Here is a 24,037-nt window from a genome sequence, read left to right as displayed (position 1 = left end):
GGGCATAAATTGAAATAACGTTTTATGAATAAATAAATCCTTAGTGACTTAAACAGTATATAGTACAATCTAAAGCTGTTTAAAATCTAATCCAGAAAATATCTTAAGATAGCATGTACAAGTGGTTAAAGAATAATCCGCGCACAACCCCCATCCCCCCCCACACACACACCCCTAAAATCGTGTATGTGAGGAAAGTATGAGAAAGCGTTTGATTACATTTAAAAAGGAATACTATTGTTTTTATGTCTTCATGAAATAGTAATAACAGAACCAGACCAAAGAAAACAAACAAACAAAAGAAACAAAAAAACAAAAATAACAGAAAAACAACAAGAACAACAACAAACACATCATATCATGTGAACACTACAAGGTTATAAGACTTTGTGATATGACATAAGGAGAGAATAGATAAGAGAGAACAAAGAAAAAAAAGAAAAACAAAACAGAAAGAAGGAAAAATGACTCATGGATGGGAAGAATACACCAATGACTGATGTTATTGGATGGTGGTGGTCTGAGAAAGAGAATGCACAAATCAAGCAATGAGGAAGCGATCAGCCGTAAAGCGGTTTTTTTACCCCTTTTGCCGGATACCAGTGTTTGAAGCCTTACATGGTACGCCCAGTCGGTGGTTCAAACATCACCTACTATTTAAAACAAAATTTCTACACAGTACCCCATGCGGTTACGTGTTGAAGTTTAGACAATCTGTTGTAGGCAGAAGTATCAGCCAAAAGGACACAGCCATAATGAAATAGAGGAAGAATCTATTAATTATAATATACAGATAAAGATTCTTTTGGAACATATTTAGAGAGTAGTTTAAGTAATGTTATTTTTCGCGAAACATTGGTGCACAGTTGATGTATCTCTTTATTCCAAGTTAAATTGCTATCAATATAGATTCCTAACATTTTTTTGAGTTTCTTCATGTGGTAATATTTTATCATCATACGAAATATCAATTTATGGTGTTACTGTGTTGTCTTTTATTTGTTTTCTTGTACAGTACCTAAACTCACGACTGATGATTTTTCCACATTAACCAACATATTGTTTTCACTGCACCATTTATTGAATTTATATGCACTATTTTGTAAATTTGTTTCACCATCTGTATGGTCTTTGTTACGGGTGCGTATCGTTGTGTCATCAGCAAACATATCTGTATCACAATTATTCATAAAGAGTGGTAAGTCATTTGTAAAATGTAAGAAAAGTACAGGTCCTGATACAGAGCCTTGAGGAACCCCCTGCTTGAACTAAATTTTCATTTGACATTTCGTTATTAACAACTACATATTGAAACCGATCATTTAAATAAGACTTAAGAGGGCGTGGACTGTAGCATGCATTTCCACTACCGTCCATGAACAGGCTCAATCAAACCGAGGCCGCAACATTTTCGTTTTTGTTGTGTTGAGCGACCTGTGGAAATTCCACTTTTTCCATTTGAAAAGAAACAACGAATTTTGACTTACATGATAATGATTCGATTTTTCAAGTAAAATTTCATTATCAACTATATCAAACGCCTTTCTTAAATAAAAACAGATATCACTAACTATATCTCCGTTATTTATATATGTCAGCCAATTATCTTTGAGTTTATCTGGCACAGTTTGGTAGGAATGGATTTATCTTAAGCCTGACCAAGTTATATTTGTTGAGATAAACGTTTAGTGACATGTCTCAAATATCTTTGAAATAGTAGATAGTATGGAAATAGGTCTGTATTTATTTGGATCAGCTATATTACCAGTCTTATAAAAGGAAAGACTTTAGCTGTCTTGAGGCATTTCGGGAATTCATTGTTGAGTATGGCTACATTGATTAGATCTGTTACGGTCGGAGCTATGACGTTTGATGCTTATTTAAATACTTTTGGGCTAAGACCATCAAAATTTTATAATAGTAACCTCTTTTCTTTTGTGCAAAGGTAATATCCTCGTTTAGCAAATCTGATTTATTTTTCCTTTTAACACTTTTATAAATAATGAGTGCATGATTTTCTTGTAAGGACAGTTATAAATGTTTTGTTCCATATTTCAAAGTTGTGATTTGGATTATCTAGTATTAATTGTATCTCTGATAGTTCTTTAGATAACTCTTCCAGAAAGTCAGATTCGCGAAAATATATATATGATCTATATTTAATTACAGTATGTTGATTTCCTTTCACTTCGTTTTTACCTGTGCCTCTTGTAAAGCAAATGGGATAGTGACCACTAATGGAGATATCAGCGATAAAAGCCTCAGTTATATGTGTTGTAACTATAGATATAATTAAGCAATGAAAATGTATGAGCTGTTACCCTCGTTGGATTCTTTATAAACTGGTGTAAGTTATGTAGCCGAAAAATGTGAGCTCATTTTTATCATTTGAATGTTGAACGCCTGTTCCATAATTCCTATTCATGTCAGCCATTATGTACATCTCATAGCCTGTATGCCTGTATGTTAAAAAGTTCTGACCAGATGGTGGCTTATACACTGAACACAGTAAGTGGGGTTTGGAGTACTTCAGTCTTATTTCGATCCAGTTAGATTCAATTTCTTTGGTTTCGAGATCAGACCTTCGTCTATACTGAATATGATTAGCAATGTAAAATAAAACTACTGAAAGGTTTGTACTTTTGGTATTGTAACATTTAATGTGTCTCTCTTCTGAACTTGTACATGTATTTTATATATATATATATATATATATATATATATATATATATATATATATATATATATATATATATGTTGCAATGCCCCGGTTGGCCATGAGAATACTTACCAGCCCCATTTGTCACCAGACTTTACTGTTATTCGATCTGCTTGGGCAACGTTCTCCTCTTGCTCACCGTCTGCCGCTTAAATAAAAATATAGTATTCTCTTATAATTGTAACATGTACGCATGGAATTGCCGAATTTATGTCAATGGTTATAAAGTTGAGTTTAGTTGAGTTTGAATGTTTTATAATGTAGTTGAAACCTCCAAATCTAAGCAGTCTTGAAATATGTATATGACAAAGTTGAATTTTGAACCCGTCTCCAAGCCTTAGGCATGCTCTGCGTTGGACATGGTCTGTAACAGATACTTTGAAGATTGTCATAATAGTATAAGAAAACGGATTTACAATTTTCTAGTTATTTTTCAATATCAAAACACCTATTGACGGTCTTTGAGTTCTGGATTTATAAATTCCTAGTTTTTCTTTTAATATTAAAACACATACTGACAGTCTTAGTGTTCTGGCCAACAAGTTCATAAGTAGAGCCGGAGGTGAGTCTCCACACCTGGAAGAAGATTGTTCGAGACCCAGATACGCCATCAAAATTTGCTTGCCATCTGTCTACGATTCCACAACAGTCAACAATGTAGTCCGAGTCGCTCATTAGATATCCGAAATCTTAAATAAAAAGCAGTAATAGTTTCAGAGTTAATTAAACACCCGCACTCTAAAAAAATAAAGGTTTAAGAGCCAGTAATCAAACATCGTTGAAACTGTAATCACTTACTTTTATTTAGTCAGAATAATCATTTTTATGGTGGCTTAGTAAGGATATTTCGTTGTGTCGAGAGAACGTTTGTTCGGCTAATGTAACACATGTCGTTGTTTTGTCCTTGCACGCTCGCCAAGAGGCCATAAGGAACGTTTCGCGCACGAAACGAACATCGGCATCCTAGTTATTATGAGCTTTCCTGTAATGTGTCGTATACAAATCGGTGTTTGAAATTGTAGTATTAGGGTGATTCTGTTGCTATTACGACAAGGCCAATTATGGTATTTCCTCTACCAAGTAACTTTTGTTATACTTCTGAATCATAGGAATGAATTAATATACTAATTAATGTTCACTGTTGTATCATCTTGAGGACTTTACTGAAATAAATATACAAACTCAAATCTCTAACCCTGCCATGGATACCTATACATTTTACATGTAGGACTCACTTAAATCACTTGTGGCCACTAAATTGTTTTCGTATTTTTACAAAGCAACCGTTCGGGCATCAAAATATATTCATATTGTCAGATGTTAAACTTTTGATATCTGACTTGACAGAGTCACATCTTTGTGAGTGAAATTCACAAAAGATTCAGAAAAAAACGTAATACTCGTAATACATTACATGTTCCTACCGCATGCTGCGTAAAATTGCGTAGTAAGAACGTTTGACAACAAAAACTAATAATGACTGAAAAATGCGAAAATGAGTTAATTTAGGGGATTGTGTAATCACTAAAGCGCAACTTTTGAAATAAAAGTTTATACCACCCTTTTACTTATTTTATACAACAGAGATAAAATTCTCGGTGGAAATCTCTGAAAATGTGGTAGTTTAGAAAATGTTGAAATAACTTTACCAAATTTCTTTTGTCTTACAGTAAATTCAATATCGAAGACTTCCCAAGAGCCTAAAACTCATAAAAATGCTGAGTGAAAGATAATTACATTCTTTGTTTTAATTTACCAACATTCATACAAAAAAGTAACATGTAAGAAGTTACTAAAGATAATAGTGTAATTATAACAGCTGGGATATTGTATTTGGCTCGAGTGGACTTTGTCAGGCCTGATCAAACAAGGCGCGTAAGGAATGAGTACAACATCTGAAACACTTTCAAAATGATGAAATGGAAAATATTAGTGTCAGTATGAAGAAAGAATAAAACTTTATTACAGATAACTTGATCTCAACAGACTTTGTAAGTCTACTGATATATTTATATATATATAAATAAAATAAATAAAATGACTTCACATGCCTTTCCAACAGTATTTAATTATAAAAATACAAACTAGTTTCGCCTATTGGCTCATCAGTGTACATACAATGTAACGTGACGTTACTGGGTAATGAGCGACGTCAATATAAAGGCGTTATTATGACGTATTTTCTCAACGTCAGAATTACGTCCCTTTATATTGACGTCGCGTCATTACCATAGTAACGTCACGTTACATTGTATGTACACTGATGAGCCAATAGCGAAACTATTTGTATTTTTATATTAATACTGTGGAAGGCATGTAAGTCATTTTATTTATTTGATTTATAGACTTCCATTTGTAACATCTTTCAAATTGATAAATGATTATATATAGTATCATATGAATATAAATAAAACTGATATTATAGATATATATTAAATATTTGTAAGTCCTTAAACAAAAAAATTTGTTAAATTTATAAATATTGATAAGAATCGAATTAATTATACCGCATGTTAATCTTCAATGAACTATTCAAAATAAAAAAAAAACCCAAAGAAAATATGAGAGACGACATAAAATATATGTAGTGCATAAATTTGCGATATTGTTTTTAGATTTTAGTGTTGTAAATATATAGAATAAGTACTGCAATCCTGGATGGATGGTGATTTGAAAAAATATTCCCCCTTAAAAACTATAACACCTCGGTCAATGGGTTAAAATTGTTCATATTTCTCTCCAAGGAATAGAATTGCTGTATTATTGTAATAAAACATGTTCTATCATCTACATCGAAGAAAAATGTATCTAATCTGACTATTTGTGACATTCAGGTTATATTGTGACAATATGGAAAAAAGCGGCATACCCTTATTACTACAGAAGGGGCCATGCGATCTGATTACGAGTGTGACACTATTCAACCAAGTGAAAAAAAACAAACTATAATGTATAAAGCAAAACACGGCGATTTACCGGACAATCATAATACTCTTTCCACATGAAGTTTAAGAAACTACTCAATATAACTTAAGAAACGATAATAATTATGTTACAGTTGCAAGAAGAACAGAAATATTTTCCAAATGCTATTTCTGCTTGGAACAATCTAGAAATTAATATTCGAGAATCGTCCGCTTTAAACGCTTTTAAGACAAGTCTCAAAGAAAAATTTAAACCTCCACAAGTTCCTTTGTTTTACTTATCTGGTGTAAGGACATTGTCTGTTTATCACGCCAGAATTAGAAATAGATGTAATAGTTTAAATGGTGATCTTTTTAAAAAGAGATTCAGCTCAGTGTGAATGTGGCTATGACATTGTAGATGCTGAGCATTTCTTTTTTAAATGCAATCGTTTCCGAGATCAAAGACACCTATTATTTACATCCACACGCCCCTATCATCCCCTAAATACTAACGCATTATTATTTGGTAAAGACAATTTAACAATGGAGGAAAAGTCACTGATATTCAACGAAGTGCAAAAGTTGATAAAATATACAGAAAGGTTTAAATAATATATAGTATTAACAACAGATCAAAAAACATCTTACTAATATCTGACTAAATTAATCCACCATTGTTAAAAATTATATAAAAGTTTAACATCTCGTGACAGTCGCAGACAGACATGCCATCACATCAAAAGTCTTTTTCTTTGTATTTTTCTTTTGTGTGTGTGTGTGTGTTTTTTTTTAATCGTGAAAAAGTGTTTTTATCTTCATTAATTTATTTTCTCTAATAAACACTTGTATATCCGATAACTGTAATTTATTATTGCTTGCGTTTATATGATGTTATTTTTTTGTGTTCGTTTTTTTTTATCTACAGCTTAAGGGAAGGACAGTCTCTAATGTTGTCAAACTTGTTGTCCGACCCTTTTGCCCTTTGATTATGTATGTTTGAATGGTAATTGTAATAACTTCATATCAAAGAGAATAAAATATGATTAAATCAACCAAGTGACACAATTTTTTACTATCGCTTTTTTATGGATTTTTCTGCTGACGCTAGGCCAAACATATATTGAAAGATGTCATAATTATAAGTATTTAGTATTTCTTAGTTTTCTGACAACTTACACAATTCCTAGGTGATCGGTTAGCACTACTGGATGCACATACCATTAAACATGGTTTAAAACCCTGTAAAATAATATCCATTAAAATAGGAAAACCCGTTAATTAACCCCATTAAATCTTGCATCACTTTATTTAACAGGTTTCACAATATTAATGGGTTACATGTTAAAATACCATTAAAACACCCATTTTTAACCATAAATCATGCCATTAAAAATTTAGTTTAGTAGGTAAAATAGTTAATGGCATTAAAAATAGTGAAATTCTGTATTTTTTAAGTTTAACAGGATTATTCATGGCCCTTAAATTTGATTTAATACCCATTAAATGTTCAGGTTGTGTACGATTTCATATAAGAGTAAACCTAATGACCCTTAACAGCAATGTAATGCCCATTAAATCCTGAATTCCGTAAAATGTGATCCGTATATATTTTGTTTTTGGTTTTTGGCTTGCTCTCCTACTGAATGTTTATAATTCCAGTCTCATATTGTTCTAAAATGGATTTTAATCACAATAAATACATACTACGTAAACATCGTCTATAATATATCATGATATCATGATGTTATATTTAGTTGCATTGAAGTTATTTCCCCTTGATGCAGTTACGCCATTTTTTAAAATGTTTGACAAGTTGTGTTCCTACAAAAATCGGATTTATTTCAATGAAAGTCGGATGGAAACGTATTAATTTATTTGATAACATCAATCTACAATATTTTGATAAGGGTAAATACGTATTGATGCATGCCACTTTTTCTGTTCTTTGTTTTTCTTGTCCAAATAATCAGCATTTGAATAAGAAAATGGGTGGGGTAAGGAATTTACATTATAAAATGTGTTCAGACTAGATTTTCAAATTCCTGAGTAGAAACTAAGGTTTATAGAGAAGTGAAAAGTACACATAATTGTGAAGATTTACAGTCTGATTTAAATTCATTTGGGGCATGGGCAGATCAATCGCTTCTATATTTCAATGAATCAAAGAGTGTGGTACGCCTAATTGGAGATAGGAGAAGCTACTTATGATGCAATCCCTCAAACATTTGCTCTTAGCTGTACAGTGCATGCATGTCAGCACAAAATACTGAAGTAGAGCTAAATTGTGATTGCCCATTTTGCGCTGACATTGTCACCAACAGTTGCTTTTTTGAATACATCTGATGCCTAATGCCTGTACCAATAAAAACTTGGTCAGAATGTTTGTCAATATTATAATGTTGAATAGTTAAAACTACCCACATGGTCACTTGATCTATTAAACCGGTACCTGTAAACCCTTCTCAGTACAACTCAATACAATACAATATCCATTTATTTTCTCATTTCATATGAACATATGACAGAATAAGGATACAATATAACAAATGTTTAAACGAGGCTGTTACATGTGTTTACATTACAAAATAATAAGAGAAAAAAGAAGAAACAAATATTCTTCTAGCATTTTACAAAACAATACATATGTATAGATACTATTACATGTGTAGTAATACGTAGTTTAAATCAATACGGCAAATATTAATATGAAGTTGATTATCTTAAGATGTCTAATTCTGAAGGCAAATTTTCATGGCCCTTAATATGATATACAATTAAAATATTATAAACCCATTAAAATTGAATCTGACATATTTAATGAGACCATTAATCAATCTTTAATAATTAACGGCCATCAACAGAGTATTAAAATAATTAATGGCCCCATTAGTTCTTACTAATTAATGGGGAATTAAGGGGTAATTTTTAATACCACATCAATTTCATGCCAATTAAAAATTTTCATGGAGTTTTAAGGAGCCTGTTAACTTATTTTAATGGTTTATTTTAAGCAGATTTTCATGGCCATCAAAGTCAATTTTAATGTAGGGCATTAAAACTATGGTCATGAAAATCCCATTAAATAGTAAGAAGTAATGGGTGAATTTTAATGGTGACCTGTTAAAACTCTGTTAAAAACCTTTGAAAAAAATAAGGCCAATTTCATGACCTATTTAATGGCATGTACATCCAGTAGTGTAGTCTTTTGGTGTAGTCTTAAGGACAAGACAACCTTAAATTTATGACTTGTAATGGGAAAATAACATTTACCAGAATTTTTGAGTGAAGAGTAGAATTCTACAAAAAATTCTAGCATATCTCCATGGAAACTGAAATTTACGTAAAATATGTAGCAAGAGTATAAAAAGTAGTTTATATCAAGTTTTAGAAAGTTATAACACATGTATTTGGTATTTTATGTGAAATTGTTCGGTACCTGAATTGGAGTCAAGCTCTTTGTTTTTACTGTCAGGGTTGTTTTCGCCAAAGAAGGTATCTCCACATAGTGTCGCACACTCTGTAAGAAATAAATATTTGTTAGTTAGTAGTAATAATGTCGTTAATATAGATATATTTTGAAGCTATTGGTTTGTTTCTGTCGTCGAAGAAATAGTTTGTTTCCCTGAAAGATTGAAATATATTTCACCGTAATTGTTTAGAGCGTATTCTGTTCGTGACATTTTTTTCTTAAGGTATATTTTGTAAACAATTTCTAGTTATTAATTTTTTCATATTATCTCGCATTTAAATGTAGTTATTTTACCATTGAAAATGTTTTTTTCAAATGATGTTTGTCGATTGACATTGTCTATAATTGGTAGTTTTAACAAAATAAGTTATCACGATTTAATACAACTGTGATAAAAAGAATATTGAATTTGTGTTTTTCCACACTACACTGTGATAAAAAGAATATTGAATTTGTGTTTTTCCACACTACTCGCATTTTATGGTATTATTCAACTAGTTCAATTATTCAATATGAAATACGTCGAATTAAAACATGGGACATTAATATTGAACACAGAAAAAGTAAACTGAATAAGAAATTTCAGATAAGATAAGAAATTTGTTTATTAACGTGACCTTTTTGAGCATATAAACATAATAACATAAATACTTAACAATTAAACACACCCGGTCCAATGGGCCTATAAGTCACCAATCAATGTAATACAAAGAACATGCGTAATGTCACATGGAATAAGCATTTTTCTGAAACTTTAAAGAGCGATAATCAATAATTTCAATATCACTCCTACTACAACGTAGTAATAAGCATTTATCACCGTATCATGAATGTAAATGCAAATACACAGACATACATATAGATACCGAAAAGTAAGTAAATTTTCTACTCATATTATTTGGTTTTCATTTATCTGTTGTTATATATTGCTTTTCTCCTCCTTAAGTAGCTTTTAACAATAAATTTTTAAACTTTACGAGGATAATTGTTTACGAGATGTACCAGTTTATCACTGTCATTCAGTACGGTGAAACTGCACGGCTACTAAACGCTAGCGCCACCACCACATTGTGGTGATAAGGAAAAGAGCTATCGACATATCGTGGTGCAGCTATCGCCCGTTTCTACCTGAGAACATGTGAGTAAAATTTATATTTTTTCTTATATTTTTATTGATATAACTTAGACACACTGTAAGAACATATCTGCACATGCAAAAGGTGTAGAAATGATAAATAATCATATACGCACACACCATGAATAATAGAATAGAAGAAATATACCAGTATTTTTAAAAGTGGTGGCGCTATAACGGTAGTGCTGGCGCTATACAGTAGTGGTGGCGCTGTTACGGCGTTCAATAATACGAACTACTGACGCATCCGGAACAAAACAAACACCAATATTCTCTAACTGGTAATTTTCCTGCAAGGAATTATGTTATAAAAGAAAGCAAAACACGATCATAGTTTATTTACCCTTATGAAACATTCTCTGTCAAAAAAAAAAAAAAAACAAAAAAAAAAAACAAAAAACAAAAAAAACAGAAAAAACGCCTTCGGTAGCTTAGTGGTAGAACGTCTGCTTCAAGTGCGGGGAGTCGTGGGTTCGAGCCCCAGCCGCGTCATACCAAAGACGTGAAAAAGGTACTAGTAGCTTCCTCGCTTGGCGCTCAACATTAGGAGGATAGTGCTAGGACTGGTAAGCCCGGTGTCAGTATAATGTGACTGGGTGGGATATCATGCCACGTGTCTACGGCGTGATATTCTAATGAGACAGCACTATAAAGTTGGGCATTGTGCTCACTGATACAAGAAGACACCGTCGTTTATATGACAGAAACATTGTTGAAAAAAATGTTAAACCCGAACACACACACACACACATACACACACCCACCCACCCACACACACACACACACACACACACACACACACACACACACAAGAAAAAAAGAGAACAAAATACTCACCGACCCTTGGGACTTTTGTAGTCAAAGTAAATATTTTCCTTTGTTTAAAATGTTAAAGTAGAATTATTTTTAAGCTTTAAATAATTTCTACTTGAATGCAAACGTAAGTGTGCTTTTAATTCAGTCAAGAAAAATAGTAGCAATACATTTATTTCAAACAAAGATTTGTGTCCTGGATAAATTAGTTTTAACGTGTGAAAAAGAAAAATAGTCCACACCAAAATTCTCTCTCAAATATAAAATGATTTTATAGACACTTTAATCTTTTCATTTTACTGTTAGAAGACGTTAGGGATGTTACATATATCTCATTTCAATTCATGCACGACCAAAGCGAGTCTGCTGTCATGTTTGTCGGTTTCAGTCCATGCTTCCAAAGCATCTTTTTACAAAATTTATCACATTGTAAAGATAAATGATAATCTCAAGTGGCACCGCTAGACCGCTCAGGTAAATTGAAAGATCCACGTATTTACATTGTAACAGACAGAAATTTTACAATTAATTTAAGTCCTCGATTTCAACAACTATGAAAAGCCCCGCTGTGGGATTTTCATACGTTAAAATTGAATATATTAGCCACAACAACGCCAATACTTCCGTATAGCGCCACCACTTGAATGATAGCGCCACCACTTTCGAAAATAATGGTGTTTTTTCTTTTTACTGTGTTTTTCGTAATTCTTTGGTGTGTGTGAATACGAATAATTCTTTTCTACACCATTTGCATGCCAGGTATGTTCTTACCGTGTGTCTATTCATCGGAATGGTGCTGGAATACTGACCGATATGAAAATGTGTCACTGTAAGATTCGGGAGAAAGGCTCCTGGCACCACAATCTGCATCATATTTTAATGAAATTACAGCCAACCTGCAGTTAAAGTGTTGTTACACGGAACTACATTCTTCGAAAAAAGTTCAGTCAATACAAATATAAAATAAAATATAAATTTTACTCACTTGTTTACAAATAGAAACGGGCGATAGGTGCGGAAATGTCGATATCTCTTTTCCTTATCACCACAATTTGATGGTGGTGCTAGCGTTTAGTAGCCGTAAACTGTCTCTCCATAATTATGTTACTGAAATAATTGTTTAGCTTTTCACTTACTGTCTGTAGATTAACGGCGCTTTTGTTTTCGTAGTGATCATTTAGGTCTAATTTGATTAAAACATCTTTTCACTCACTGCACCAGTTACTACGACCGTTCGTATAGTCAAGTTTAACCAGAAATATCTTTAAAAATGATGGTCGGCGAATTGTAATAAGGAAAGAAGTTTATGAATTTTTCGTCTAACATTCATCTTTCATATAACATTTTTCAAATTGCAAAACTAAACAGCGCACTTTAACAATTTAAATGGTTCTCTTTTAATTTTTCGCAGACGTTTCGTAGGATTGCAATTTTGTTTCGTTTATCCTTAGACGAATAATTACAGCAGTAGTTTGATGAAGATTCATGAAGCGGTTCATGAGAAGAGGTCATTAAACGTGTTTATATTTTTAGCTAAATTGGTCCCTATCCCCATTTGTAACAAAATAGCAGGAGACATTACGATATTGTTACACATCGAGTTTGATAAAAATCCATTACAATTTAGTGGTTAATGCGATGAAAGGCATTATGATATCTACTTTTAGCTATAGTGGTCCCTAATAGGGCCCAAGTTCCTATATAAATAAATTTGAAGAAGAGGACCTTATAATAATGCTCCAGACCAAGTATGACAAAGATCCACCAAGCTGTTCATGAGACGCTGTATAAAGGCATTTCTAGTTTTGGCTCTAGCAGCCCCTAAAAGGGGTCAAATGTCCCAGCTGAACAACGTTGGCTGCGGGCCTAATAAAGATGCTACAAATCAAGTTTGATTAGAATACATGAGAAAAAATCAATTAAAGGATTTATTTATTTATCATTTTTATTTATAAATAAATTTATAGATATATTTATATCTAAAATAGGCCAATTGATCCCGCTTTAGCAAATGCATATTCGCTATTCATGAATCTTTGGACAATGACGTCACACCTAAAAAAGTGATGGTCAAGCAAAACATACAATTGTAATTATTTCAATATTTCTGTTTCATAAGCAAAGTTTGACCGTAGTCATATCACATAGATAAACTGTATGCAGCGTATCTTTATTTCAGTGTAATGAGATTCAGTCATTATATAGCATATATATAATGAAACAGATTTCAACTGAGTTCAATATTTGCATACCATACTAAAGAAAAATATTCATATATAATAAATCAGTTAAATAATTTATAACAAATATATCAAAGCAAACAAGTACTCATTTTAATATGCAATCTGAATAAGTCACAAACGCAAGAAACCTTTTCATATACAGACGACAATTGTAACAAGGAAAGTCTTTTAAAAAGCACTTCTCTACATAAAAGACTCTTATCACACCCTAATTCATGTGATACGCAGACCGTATTCAGCTCTTTCTTTAATTTGATATATGTTGGTATTTGAACAGGTTTTTATCATATTTATTAAACTTACTTATCATTTTGATATATATCAATATTCTTGCTAAATATACTGAGCCAAAGTTTAAAACTGTGAACAGCGTCGTTTAGGATAAACGCTTTGTCTACATTTCACTCAGCGTAGCACAATCAACAGAGTGAAAGAAATTGACACTCTCGTCCACTCAGGCAGAGTGTTGCATAAATCTTCCATTTTGATAAATTATCTATAATGCGTTATCAAGTAGTTTGATTTGCAAACTGAAGTCACGTGGCATAGGTAACGAAAACGAATTTAGACGGCGTTCGCCGAAAAACACTGTAAGTTAAACGGTGGTCATCAAAGCTTATAAGTCCATTCCAGAATCGGATCATGTTCAACCATCGACGGTAGTTGCTGGGAAGCCATCCAATATCTCCATTCATAGCAATCAGGGGAACAAACCTGTGTACACCAAGAAAATAACGTAGCCTTGTGTTGAATGTTATCTATAGTCTGGAATTTCCGGTATCCCCAAACTCCAGAGCAGTAGTCCAAAATGGGGGTAACCCCAGATACGTATAATTTTTCAAATGTTTTCAGACCAGTATCCTTTAAATTACAAATTTTCGAAATAATCTTTCCCAGTGCTCTACCCATGCCCTTAGCAAGAATCTCAGCGTTTATGGAGAAATCACCTTTATAATGAAATGTAACACCCAAGTTCTTGTATGTCTCAACAACTTCTAGAACGTTTCCACCAACAGTAAATATCTGATCAGTTTGTGACGTGCGACCTTTTCTGAAGTGCATGCACTTGGATTTGTGAGTATTTATGAGGATACGCCACCGCTTACACCAGTTGTGTAGGACGTTTAACATGCTTTGTAAATCTTCCACGGTTTTAGCAAACATGACTATGTCATCTGCATAGAGCAGCATAGAAACTTTTCTTTCCTCTAAGTCAAAACTGAGGTCAAGGTCACTGACCTATTTCACTAGGTCGTTGATGAAGATGGAAAAGATTGTTGGCGAAATATTGTCTCCCTGTTTTACCCCTGTCATGTAATCAAACCAGTTAGTAACTTTATTGTTTATTGTAACGCATGGAACGGTATGCTGATAGATGCTCTTAACAGTACTATACATTTTTCCGACAATACCATTTAAAAGAAGCTTGTATAACATCATGTCCCTGTCAATAAAGTCAAAACACTTACGGAGGTCAATATACGCTGTGAACACGGAAGGGTTTTTACGAACTATACTGTTTAGAACAAAAACGTGATCTTCGCAGGACCTATTTTTTCTAAAACCGTTCTGCTCATCGGCCAATACATCATTCTCCTTTAAGAACTGTTTAAGCACTGACAGCACTGTATAATTTACTAACACATGATAATAGACTAACACCCCTATAGTTCATTGGTATACGTTTGTCTGAATTTGGATCCTTCAAAATGGGAAAAATGATAACCTTTCTCTATATCGACGGAATAATGAATGTATCGAACAGTAACTGAAATAATTGCTGTAAAATGGCGATAATTGGCGGAATTTTAAGTATCGCATACGGGATCTCATCATACCCACTAGCTGACCGAGATTTGGCATGCATAATCACATTAGCGACTTCTTCCATACTTATATTACAGTTTAAAATATCGTTTTCTAAATATAACGGATCGTCCATTCTGATTTCTAATAAGAGCTTATGTACCTTTGCACGAGCATAGTGTTCACTGTCAATTCATGGTGACTTCTCCATTATAAAGATTCTGAAAATCTCGCCGCCATTTTTCGAGTACTTTTCTTTCATTTCGTACCGTAAATCAATTATCATTGATAATTTTCATAGGTATCGATATAGCGTTTCTTGGGCCCAACTTCCGTATCTTATCCCAAAACTCTTGCGGGTTTATGGTAGATATCGTCTTTATCTCTATGGCCTGTGACTGTCTATGTGCCTGTTTGGTTCAGTATTTTATCAAAACGATTTCTCGATTGTAAATATTCCTGCCGCAATGCAGTTCTAACATTTCTATTGTCATTGCACTCTAGAAACGCTCTTTTTTTATCCTCATATCATTCCATAGGTCGGTTAATGCCTCGTTCCAGAAAGGTATTTCCGAACCGTACCGTTTTGCCGATCTACTAGATATGTTATACATGTACTTTGGTAATTTCCGTTCCATTTCAGATATGATAGTTTCGCACAAATTGCTATATATATTGTCAATATTTTCCCGAGATTCTCGACACCTTTCTGTCTGTGCTATTATATCTATTAATGCAAATCTCGTTATCTCGCTGTCCATAAAGTCGTTAGGTATATTTCTAGTCTTAAATCTGGGTCGCTTGATCTCTTGATCTCCAGACAACGCTTGACCTACATTCACACAGTACGATACGGTAAACTCTGTAGTTATCGCTGAATGATCGGGTAATCTCGACCTTTCTCCTAATAGATCATGCAAATTATGTTCATCCACAAGCGATTGTACAATTAATACATTTAATGACCTAATTGTTAAAAACGCCATACGTGAATATTGACGTTTTTAAGTGAATGTCCTAATATCTGTGGAAAACCGGCACGCCATGCTTATTGCTAAATGCTAAATGTTGAAAGTTAGTGCAAAATGCTATTTTCCAAATGCTAAATGTCTAATATTGATTGCCAAACGGCAATTGTTAAATGATAATGGGACCCCATTGGAAATAAGTGATTAGTTTTACTTTAATTGGTCATCCCCTGTGTGAAGTATTTTATGACGTACAATGGTTGCCGGTGAAAGCAAGGACTGACTTTAAGATACTTTCTTTTATGTATAGCTGTCACATTGGCAGAGCACCTTTGTATCTAACAGAATTGCTTACAGAGTATGTTCATGGTAGACAAGGTCTGAGATCGTCAGAAAATTCTGAATGTCGTTATATTGTTCCATACAGCAAGTGCAAAACATTTAATGATAGAAGTTTCTGTATTATTGGTCCAAAACTGTGGAATGACCTGCCGTTAGAACTACGCAGAAGTAATGGGTTTTATGTTGCACTTTATGTACAATAAACCTGTTTATTTTTCATGGACCTATGTTCCAGTTAGAAGGTCGCAACGAGAACAGTATCTTAGTATTTAGTCACGCGCTAGTTTTCCCCCTTTGCATTTTGGACACATTTTGTAATGAAAAAAGCCCGAATTTCGTTTTTGGATTTGCTACGTTTGCTTGGTCATTTCAATCCTCATCAGCAATGGAACAACACAGACTTTCACCGAATTGTTTATAACTTTATTGTGAATCAGAAATCTTGGCTGCTTCTGTTCATTTGTTTTTCATTTGTTTTTTCAAGTTCCTGCATAGTAGATCTGTTTCAGAATACGCCATAAGGGAAAGGGACAGTAGCAGAAAGTTGTATTCCCACAAACAACACACAAAGGTATGTAGTAACTGACCAATAATCTTATTATGTAATAAAGTCTACGATCGTTGTTTTGGAGGGTGTATCAAAATAATGACATGGATTTTGTGAGATTAGTGATGAAAACTATTTAAGAAATGAAATGAAATACCCATAGGATCAGACACTTTGTTCTGTTGAATGCAAGAAACTCAAACTGATAGATATACGTTAAGGTTAACGTTTGTCGCGGCTTTATAGCGTTTTCATAGAATATTGATTCTAATTTGAAAATGCACCGTGGCAGTCAAAGAATACCAAGGCCATATGCATCAGTTTTAAAGTAATAGTATTACTCGGAAGTAATACTTTAATTCAGAATGGTATCAAGTAAATTGAATAGTCATGTTTACGCTGGTATTCCGTGTAGAAAAGAAAGTAGTCTATTAGGCTTTGTTAATGTTCGCCACTTAGAAGAAATGTGGACCACCGATCATGGTTTATATTTGTTCGGGTAAATGTCATGAGCCTTACCAGTGTTAGCAGAAGCCTTGTCATAGTTTGTCGGCGTATAATTCTCAGTTGTGGGTCTGCACTTGTGTTTTCATAGATGCTTACAATTTCTCGGCCGAAATTGATTAGAAGATTCGGTCGAGGATTGAGGGCCAAGTCAATTGTAGAATATTGTTTAAATATGAGTTCTTATAACTAATTTAAATCAAATGGCATTCGAGCATAGTCGGGTGTACTTCTTCTTCTTCTTATCGTTCGCGACTACACTGTCAGACCAGTAGCCTCGATGAAACTTGTGGTTTGCGGCAGATCCTCAATGCTTCTATACAATTTCTATTGGATTAAGGTATCTATCGGCCAAGTCGCAGCTCGCTCCTGGCCATGCCTTTAAAATTCTCTGAAGTATATGCTCCGCAGTCTGATCTTCTTCACCACATGGACAAGTTGGTGATGATATCAGTCTGTATTTCTTGTACATGTGAGCATTGAGCTTGTTGTGCCTTGAGCGGAGCCTTACCATCATCACTTGTTCAGACCGATCAAGGAGATGAAAAGCATCTTCCTCCATCCTTGGTCTCGTTAGTGCCTTGATGATGGTGACTTTCTCCTTGTAACTCACAGACTCTGTTGGTTGTTCTGACTGAGCTCCTAGCTTAGCCAGGTTGTCTGCCTCTTCATTGCTTGCAACTCCACAATGGGATGGAATCCACTGAAGTGCTACTTTGCAGGTTATACTCAGGCTCTGCATTCTCCTGGCTAGCTCGGAGCTTTATTGTTGATCAGAGCTTCTATGACAGACAGTGCATCTGTGAGAAAGACGACTGAAGAGCTTTCTTCTGCCGAGTCTTCAACCATGGAGACGGCATTCATGAGTGCTTCAGTCTCTGCCTTGTAATTGCTTCAGTGTTTTCCTCAGGCTGTATGTAGTGTTTCTCTCTTGCCAGATGGGTATTGAATGAAAACTCCTGCTCCTCCATCTTTGACGGCGCATGTGGCTGATCCGTCTGTATAGACATAAGTCCATGATTCCGGAGGATAGTCTTAATTGATGATAGCAAGTGTGTAGCAATTGGTCTGCTGATGCGTCAAGTGTGGTGTGCTGTGTGTTGTGTGCTTGTCACCTTCCGCTTTCAGGCTCCACCGCTGGCTAGCCTCCTGGTGAAAAAGGAGCCGAGTGCATAAGTCTTCCCTGCAATTACATAGCCTCTCTGCAGACAAGCCCTTTTGCAGTGCCTCTGAGTTGGCGCCACACCGTAACTGAGCACCTTGCGGCCTCAGGCAGAACTGCAGGGGACTCAGAGGAGGTCTGCCCCCAGACATGTGGAATGCCAGGCCCACCGGTGTGTGGACACGCCCTGATGCCTATGAACAGACCCCCAGCTATGGGACAAATAGCTCCTGTGTTGCCAGGATAGGGTTTTAACTCGGAACTAGGGTTGAGGTAACCCCGAAAGAAACCTAGAGAGTTGAAGACAGAGGTGCTGGGCCATTGGCACTCTCTTAACGAACCACAGCACCATGCAATATCGCTATGACTACACAGCCATCCAGATTTACATTTTGATCTCGGATGTTTGCTTTTCTATTATCAGAATGTAAAAATGTTTATTACTGCTTTCTGTTATAAGAAAGGTACTTTTGTACTCTAATAATGTCTATGTACTATAAGTAATTTCCCCCCTTTGCAGCCATCGCTGGGGAAAATTGTTCCTCCGCTGGATTCAAATTTTATCTTATTTATTTAATGTATTTTGTTTGTTCCTTTGCAGTTTTCGCTAGGGCAAATGAAAATAGGTTATTTTCAATTCATGTTTAACTGTTTATAAAATATGTGCATTTTTGTGCTAACTGCCATGAAAAATCTTTAAATAAAGTCGCGGCCTTTTCACTTAACTGTGTTGTAGTTTTCATTTATACTGATTAAGTGATAATTTAGTTGTAGTGGGTATGACAGACGTATATGGTCGGACGCTAACTTATCTGCCAACGAAATGATGATATTATCAGTCCTTAATAACTTTAATTATTGTTTTCTTTAAAATGGCTGATGATTTTGCATCTTGTTTATGGCTGCTGTCATACCCTGTTATATACGATCCATTGGTAAAATAAATCACTTGATACATTCAAAAATAAATCTTAAGACACTATATTTCAGGGACTTCATGGCAATGTTTTATTTTCTTGATAATTGTTTTATATGCGATAACAGCAGGTAATGATTTTTAAATGTTTGAAAAGTTTTTACATTTCAACATTTATTTTGTAAAATTAAATGTGCTTGCTGGCACAGGCTCTATAGGTAGGACAGATTGTAGTAATTCTTAAAAAAATGATGACACTATCAATTAACCAAGGGTTTCAACCTCTATACGCAGCCCGTCTGGGCGTACCGTGTAAGGCCTTAAGCGCTGGTATTCGGCAATATGGGTAAAATGGCCTCAGGGAGCATAGGGCAGTCATGATTGTTTGTTTAAATAAAGTTACTATTATTATTATCATCATCATCATCATTATTATTATTATTATATTATGTACAACACCATTAAATATGTCATTGTATAGAGAAAGGCGTTTAATCAACTAATTCAGTTTCAGTTTTTATTCCAGTTTTAAGATCATATCATTTTTCTTGTCATAAACTATAAAATATGCTTGACTAAATCTTTCATGCATTCATCAGCATACCTGTATAAGTTATATTTAATATTTTATGATCTTATGCCTGAATAAATTTGAATTGATCAATTCATTTATTCATGAATAAATTCTAATTGTTATTTGCTAAATGCGAAATAATATACTAGTATAAGTGCTTGTTGCTAAGTGCTTATATAAATAAGAAGCTAAAATTATCAGTGAATGAATGCATCTTTAAAAAGTAACTGGTCTTCGTTTCATTACTTTGTCTCTGTTATAAACGTTTTTTTTTAAATTTATTCTAAACACTTTAAAATAAACAAGTATGGCCCCAAGTTCCCATCTCCTGTAGAACTTGTTATTGCTCAAACTTGTAGAAAATTACATGTTTTAAAATAATGAAAAAGTTCATTTATTACTATAAGAGATACAAATCATTAACACATAAAGTTGAAGAATTTGACAGTTAGCATTTATCTTTTCGTATTTAAGCATTAGCTATTTGACATTTGGCTTTTAGCATTGAGTACTAGGCATATAGCATTAGGAATGTAGCATTTAGAATTTAGCATTTGGCATTCATTATTGAATAATTGGCATTTAGCATTAAATGTTTCAAATTTAGCATTTTGCAATTAACATGGCATATCGGCCTTCGATGGAAGCATTAGCGATTTTACATTAACATTTGGCATTTAGCATTAACTCTATGGCGTAAAGTATTTAGTGTATAGCATTTAGGATTAAGTAATTAGCATTAAACATTAGGTAATTGGCAGTTAGCATTTAGTATTTGTAATTTTGCATTCGGCAATTAGCATGGCATATAAGCCTTCAATATCCTTCCGTCAGCCGGAGAATGGACCGCCGCGGCAATAAAGACATTTTCCCGTCGTCGTAACCAACAGCGATATAACTTAAGTAGGTAGTGAATAATGACTTCAAAACATAGATATTTATAATCGAGACAGTTTATCTAGACTAAAAGGGTGACAAACGCTTTTCGATTTTCATCGTAAAAAGTAGTAAAAGAGCAAAATCCACTCGAGCCGAATACTGCGTCCCAGATCAAGCTACTGTTATAATAACCCTATTGTATTTTTATTTGTTTTAATTTTTAAATATTGAAATCATTACTGTGATAATATTCAGGTCATAAGTTATTTAGAAAACGTTATGTGTTTTAATTATATACGAATTTCTTACTTCTAGTAATTTATTTGTAATGGTCACACATTTTAGTAGTGGAGATAATGATTGAAAATATATCTACCTAATGGGACCCCATTGGAAATAAGTAATTGATTTCACTTTGATGGGTCATCCCAGGTATTAAGATCATACCGTTTTTCTATTTAGTAAATCATAAAATATACTTGACGTAATATTTCATGTTCCACTTATAGATTAGAAATCTGGTTTAACATGTTTATTATTTTCTAATCAAAACATTTTTTTTCAATCTACATGGGTATTTTATACATGTACTTTTAATGCATTAGTTTTATTTATGTTTTATGATCTTATGCTTGAATAAATTTGAATTGAATTGAACTCAGCAGTTAGATTAGATCGTTTAATAATTAAAGTCTCATCCATTTACATTTTATACACATATTAAAGCATACAATAGCACATATAATACAAATTAATGGACCATACTATATATAATTAGAAGAGGCTATCTCATTCTTTCATACCATAAATTATGTGTATGTGTTTGCGAATGTGCATGTTTGCGTTCGTATTTACCTACATATTTGACTAATTCTGAACATAAGTTAAAAAGAAAAAAAAATGTCAGTGCAATTCCTATGCAAAACCTGCAGTAGACTGAGGGATCTACTTTCCAGATTTTATTTACTTCACAACAGCGGGTGTTAAGTGCTGCGTGGCGGCCGTATAAAGTCGCCCGACTTCATCTCAGTGTTGTTATATTTTCTGGTCCTTCGGGATCATTGATTTCAACACATTTAGATTTAAGATTGAATACTGCTTAAGCCGGTGCTATGGGGCGTAGGCAGTGTTGCATTTTCCATTACTGCTCATGAACAGACTCAATCAAACCGAGTCTGCAATTTTCACTGTTTGCCTTGTTCTCGGTGCTTCCGAGGGATCTACTTTTCAGATTTTATTTACTAACAATATTTTTTTAAACAAAAAGATATGTCAACATTATTTTTTGGGTTTAGATATATGTTATATCCTGCATTCCCATGTTTTTTCTTTCTTTTTTTGTTGTTGTTTTTTTTTTTTTTTTAAAATCTATATCTAACTGGTAATAGTTTCATAACTTACCTATGTATTTCCCTGTTACAGCGACTATAATGATAAACAAATCCTTACGCCACATACTTTATTTTTCTTGTTTTCCTTTCATTAAGCGATTTGGTCGTTAAATACAAAATTAATTATATCAATAAAAGTGAATTTATACCAGACATTTTTTTTCCAATTAATCAAAATAACTTCATTCAGTTTCTTTTTTAAATATTTTATGAGAAAAACATAGCACTAAAATGTGTTAATTGAATGTATTTTCGAAGTACACGGTACAGTTGCCAACAGCGATGTGCGAGTAACACGGATTGTCATCGTATAATATAGTTAGTTATCATTTACATTGAATTACCCTTTATTATGTTTGTGTTCTTTTCCGAAGCAAAGGCTATGATAAATATGAATGTTTGCATTAAATCGAAATAAAAGAAATATCGGTATACAATGGCAAGTAATTTGAAAAGATATTTGTATAATTTCTGACTTTCATTGAAGTGATGTCAACAATAATTAAAAAAAATTGATCTTAATAACCTACCATTAATGTCAGCACGTTCAAGTTCAAGTTTATTGCCAAATCGACAATTACTTTTGCCTGTGACCATTTACAAATATAATTATGACAGAGACACATTCAAATCATACAACACCAACACATATCATGCAAAGCAAACATGATATCAAATACAAACATGTATTCATACAATGTTTATAAAGAAACAGGCGTCAGTTCGCTTTACAAACGAATTTCTTAAATATTTTTAAAAGTGTGGGGAATCGCAGGATCAAAATAAAAGCGATATTTTTAAGAACATGAACTCATTTCTAACCCTAATGGCCAAACATATGACTGATGAAAGCGGCCTCGGTTCCTTGAAGTATTTCAGACAATCACAAGGAGATCGTGTTTGAAATCTATGTATTTTTAGAATACATCTATGGTGCCATAAGATAGGCTATATTTTTAATTAACATTTAAAAAACAACCAAGGTATTTTCAACATTATCCAGAATTAATCATAAATTTACTTTGGTTTAGAGATAATTTTGTCCTAACAAACTACATTTATTTGTAGTGTTCATTATAGAGTTAAATGTATTTTAAGGAGGCCAGAACATGCATTGTATATTTGTCCACCAAAAATATGTTTAAGATATTCCTTACTCCATATTTGTCCATTATAAAGTCTGTCTTGTATATATGCATGGTGTGTCAATGCCATGCTACATCGGCTATTTAAAAAAAAAACGTATGAAAAACGTTTTTGGTTAGAAGAAATAAAAGTTTTATCTTTCAATGGTGTCAGAAGTTAAGAAGAATTAGATAGAATGCACCAACTAGAAGGTGTCAGAAGTTAAGAAGAATTAGATAGAATGCACTAACTAGAAGGTTATCTTTGAACGGAAACCCAGCGGAGAACTGGAAATGATTCATGCAGTGGTTCGAAATTATGTATCAGCATCCTGTGCATCAGAAAAAGAAGCCAAAAATCACAAGCTTTCCTTTTCCTGCATGCTTTTGGTCAAGATGCATTAGAAATATAAAATTAGTTTCAGTGTTCTGAAACGGGCGATAGCTTCAAGCTCAGTAAAATCAAGGAAAAGTTTGACAGTATCAGTAACTTTACATGTAGGACATATCAAACAACATACATTCTTTACAAGTATCTG

The 24,037-nt window shown here is 33.5% G+C and overlaps 1 protein-coding gene across 1 annotated transcript in view; it reads right to left on the bottom strand.

Annotated features, from left to right (window-relative positions):
• Window positions 1-22,758, bottom strand: part of LOC123545198 (cadherin-23-like) — a 47,006-nt gene extending 24,248 nt beyond the window's left edge. The window contains exons 1-4 of the mRNA XM_045331541.2: window positions 22,385-22,758; window positions 9,062-9,142; window positions 3,235-3,408; window positions 2,792-2,867 (exon numbers count right to left, since the gene is read on the bottom strand). Of these exons, the coding sequence (XP_045187476.2) occupies window positions 2,792-2,867; window positions 3,235-3,408; window positions 9,062-9,142; window positions 22,385-22,439 (386 nt within the window). The 5' untranslated portion in view covers window positions 22,440-22,758. The remainder of the gene's footprint in view (window positions 1-2,791; window positions 2,868-3,234; window positions 3,409-9,061; window positions 9,143-22,384) is intronic.
• Window positions 22,759-24,037: the final 1,279 nt, after the last annotated feature.

This window comes from Mercenaria mercenaria, chromosome 1 (genome assembly GCF_021730395.1).
Source record: "Mercenaria mercenaria strain notata chromosome 1, MADL_Memer_1, whole genome shotgun sequence".
NCBI classification, from domain to species: Eukaryota; Metazoa; Mollusca; class Bivalvia; order Venerida; family Veneridae; genus Mercenaria; species Mercenaria mercenaria.
This window is presented reverse-complemented; position numbering and strand designations above follow the sequence as displayed.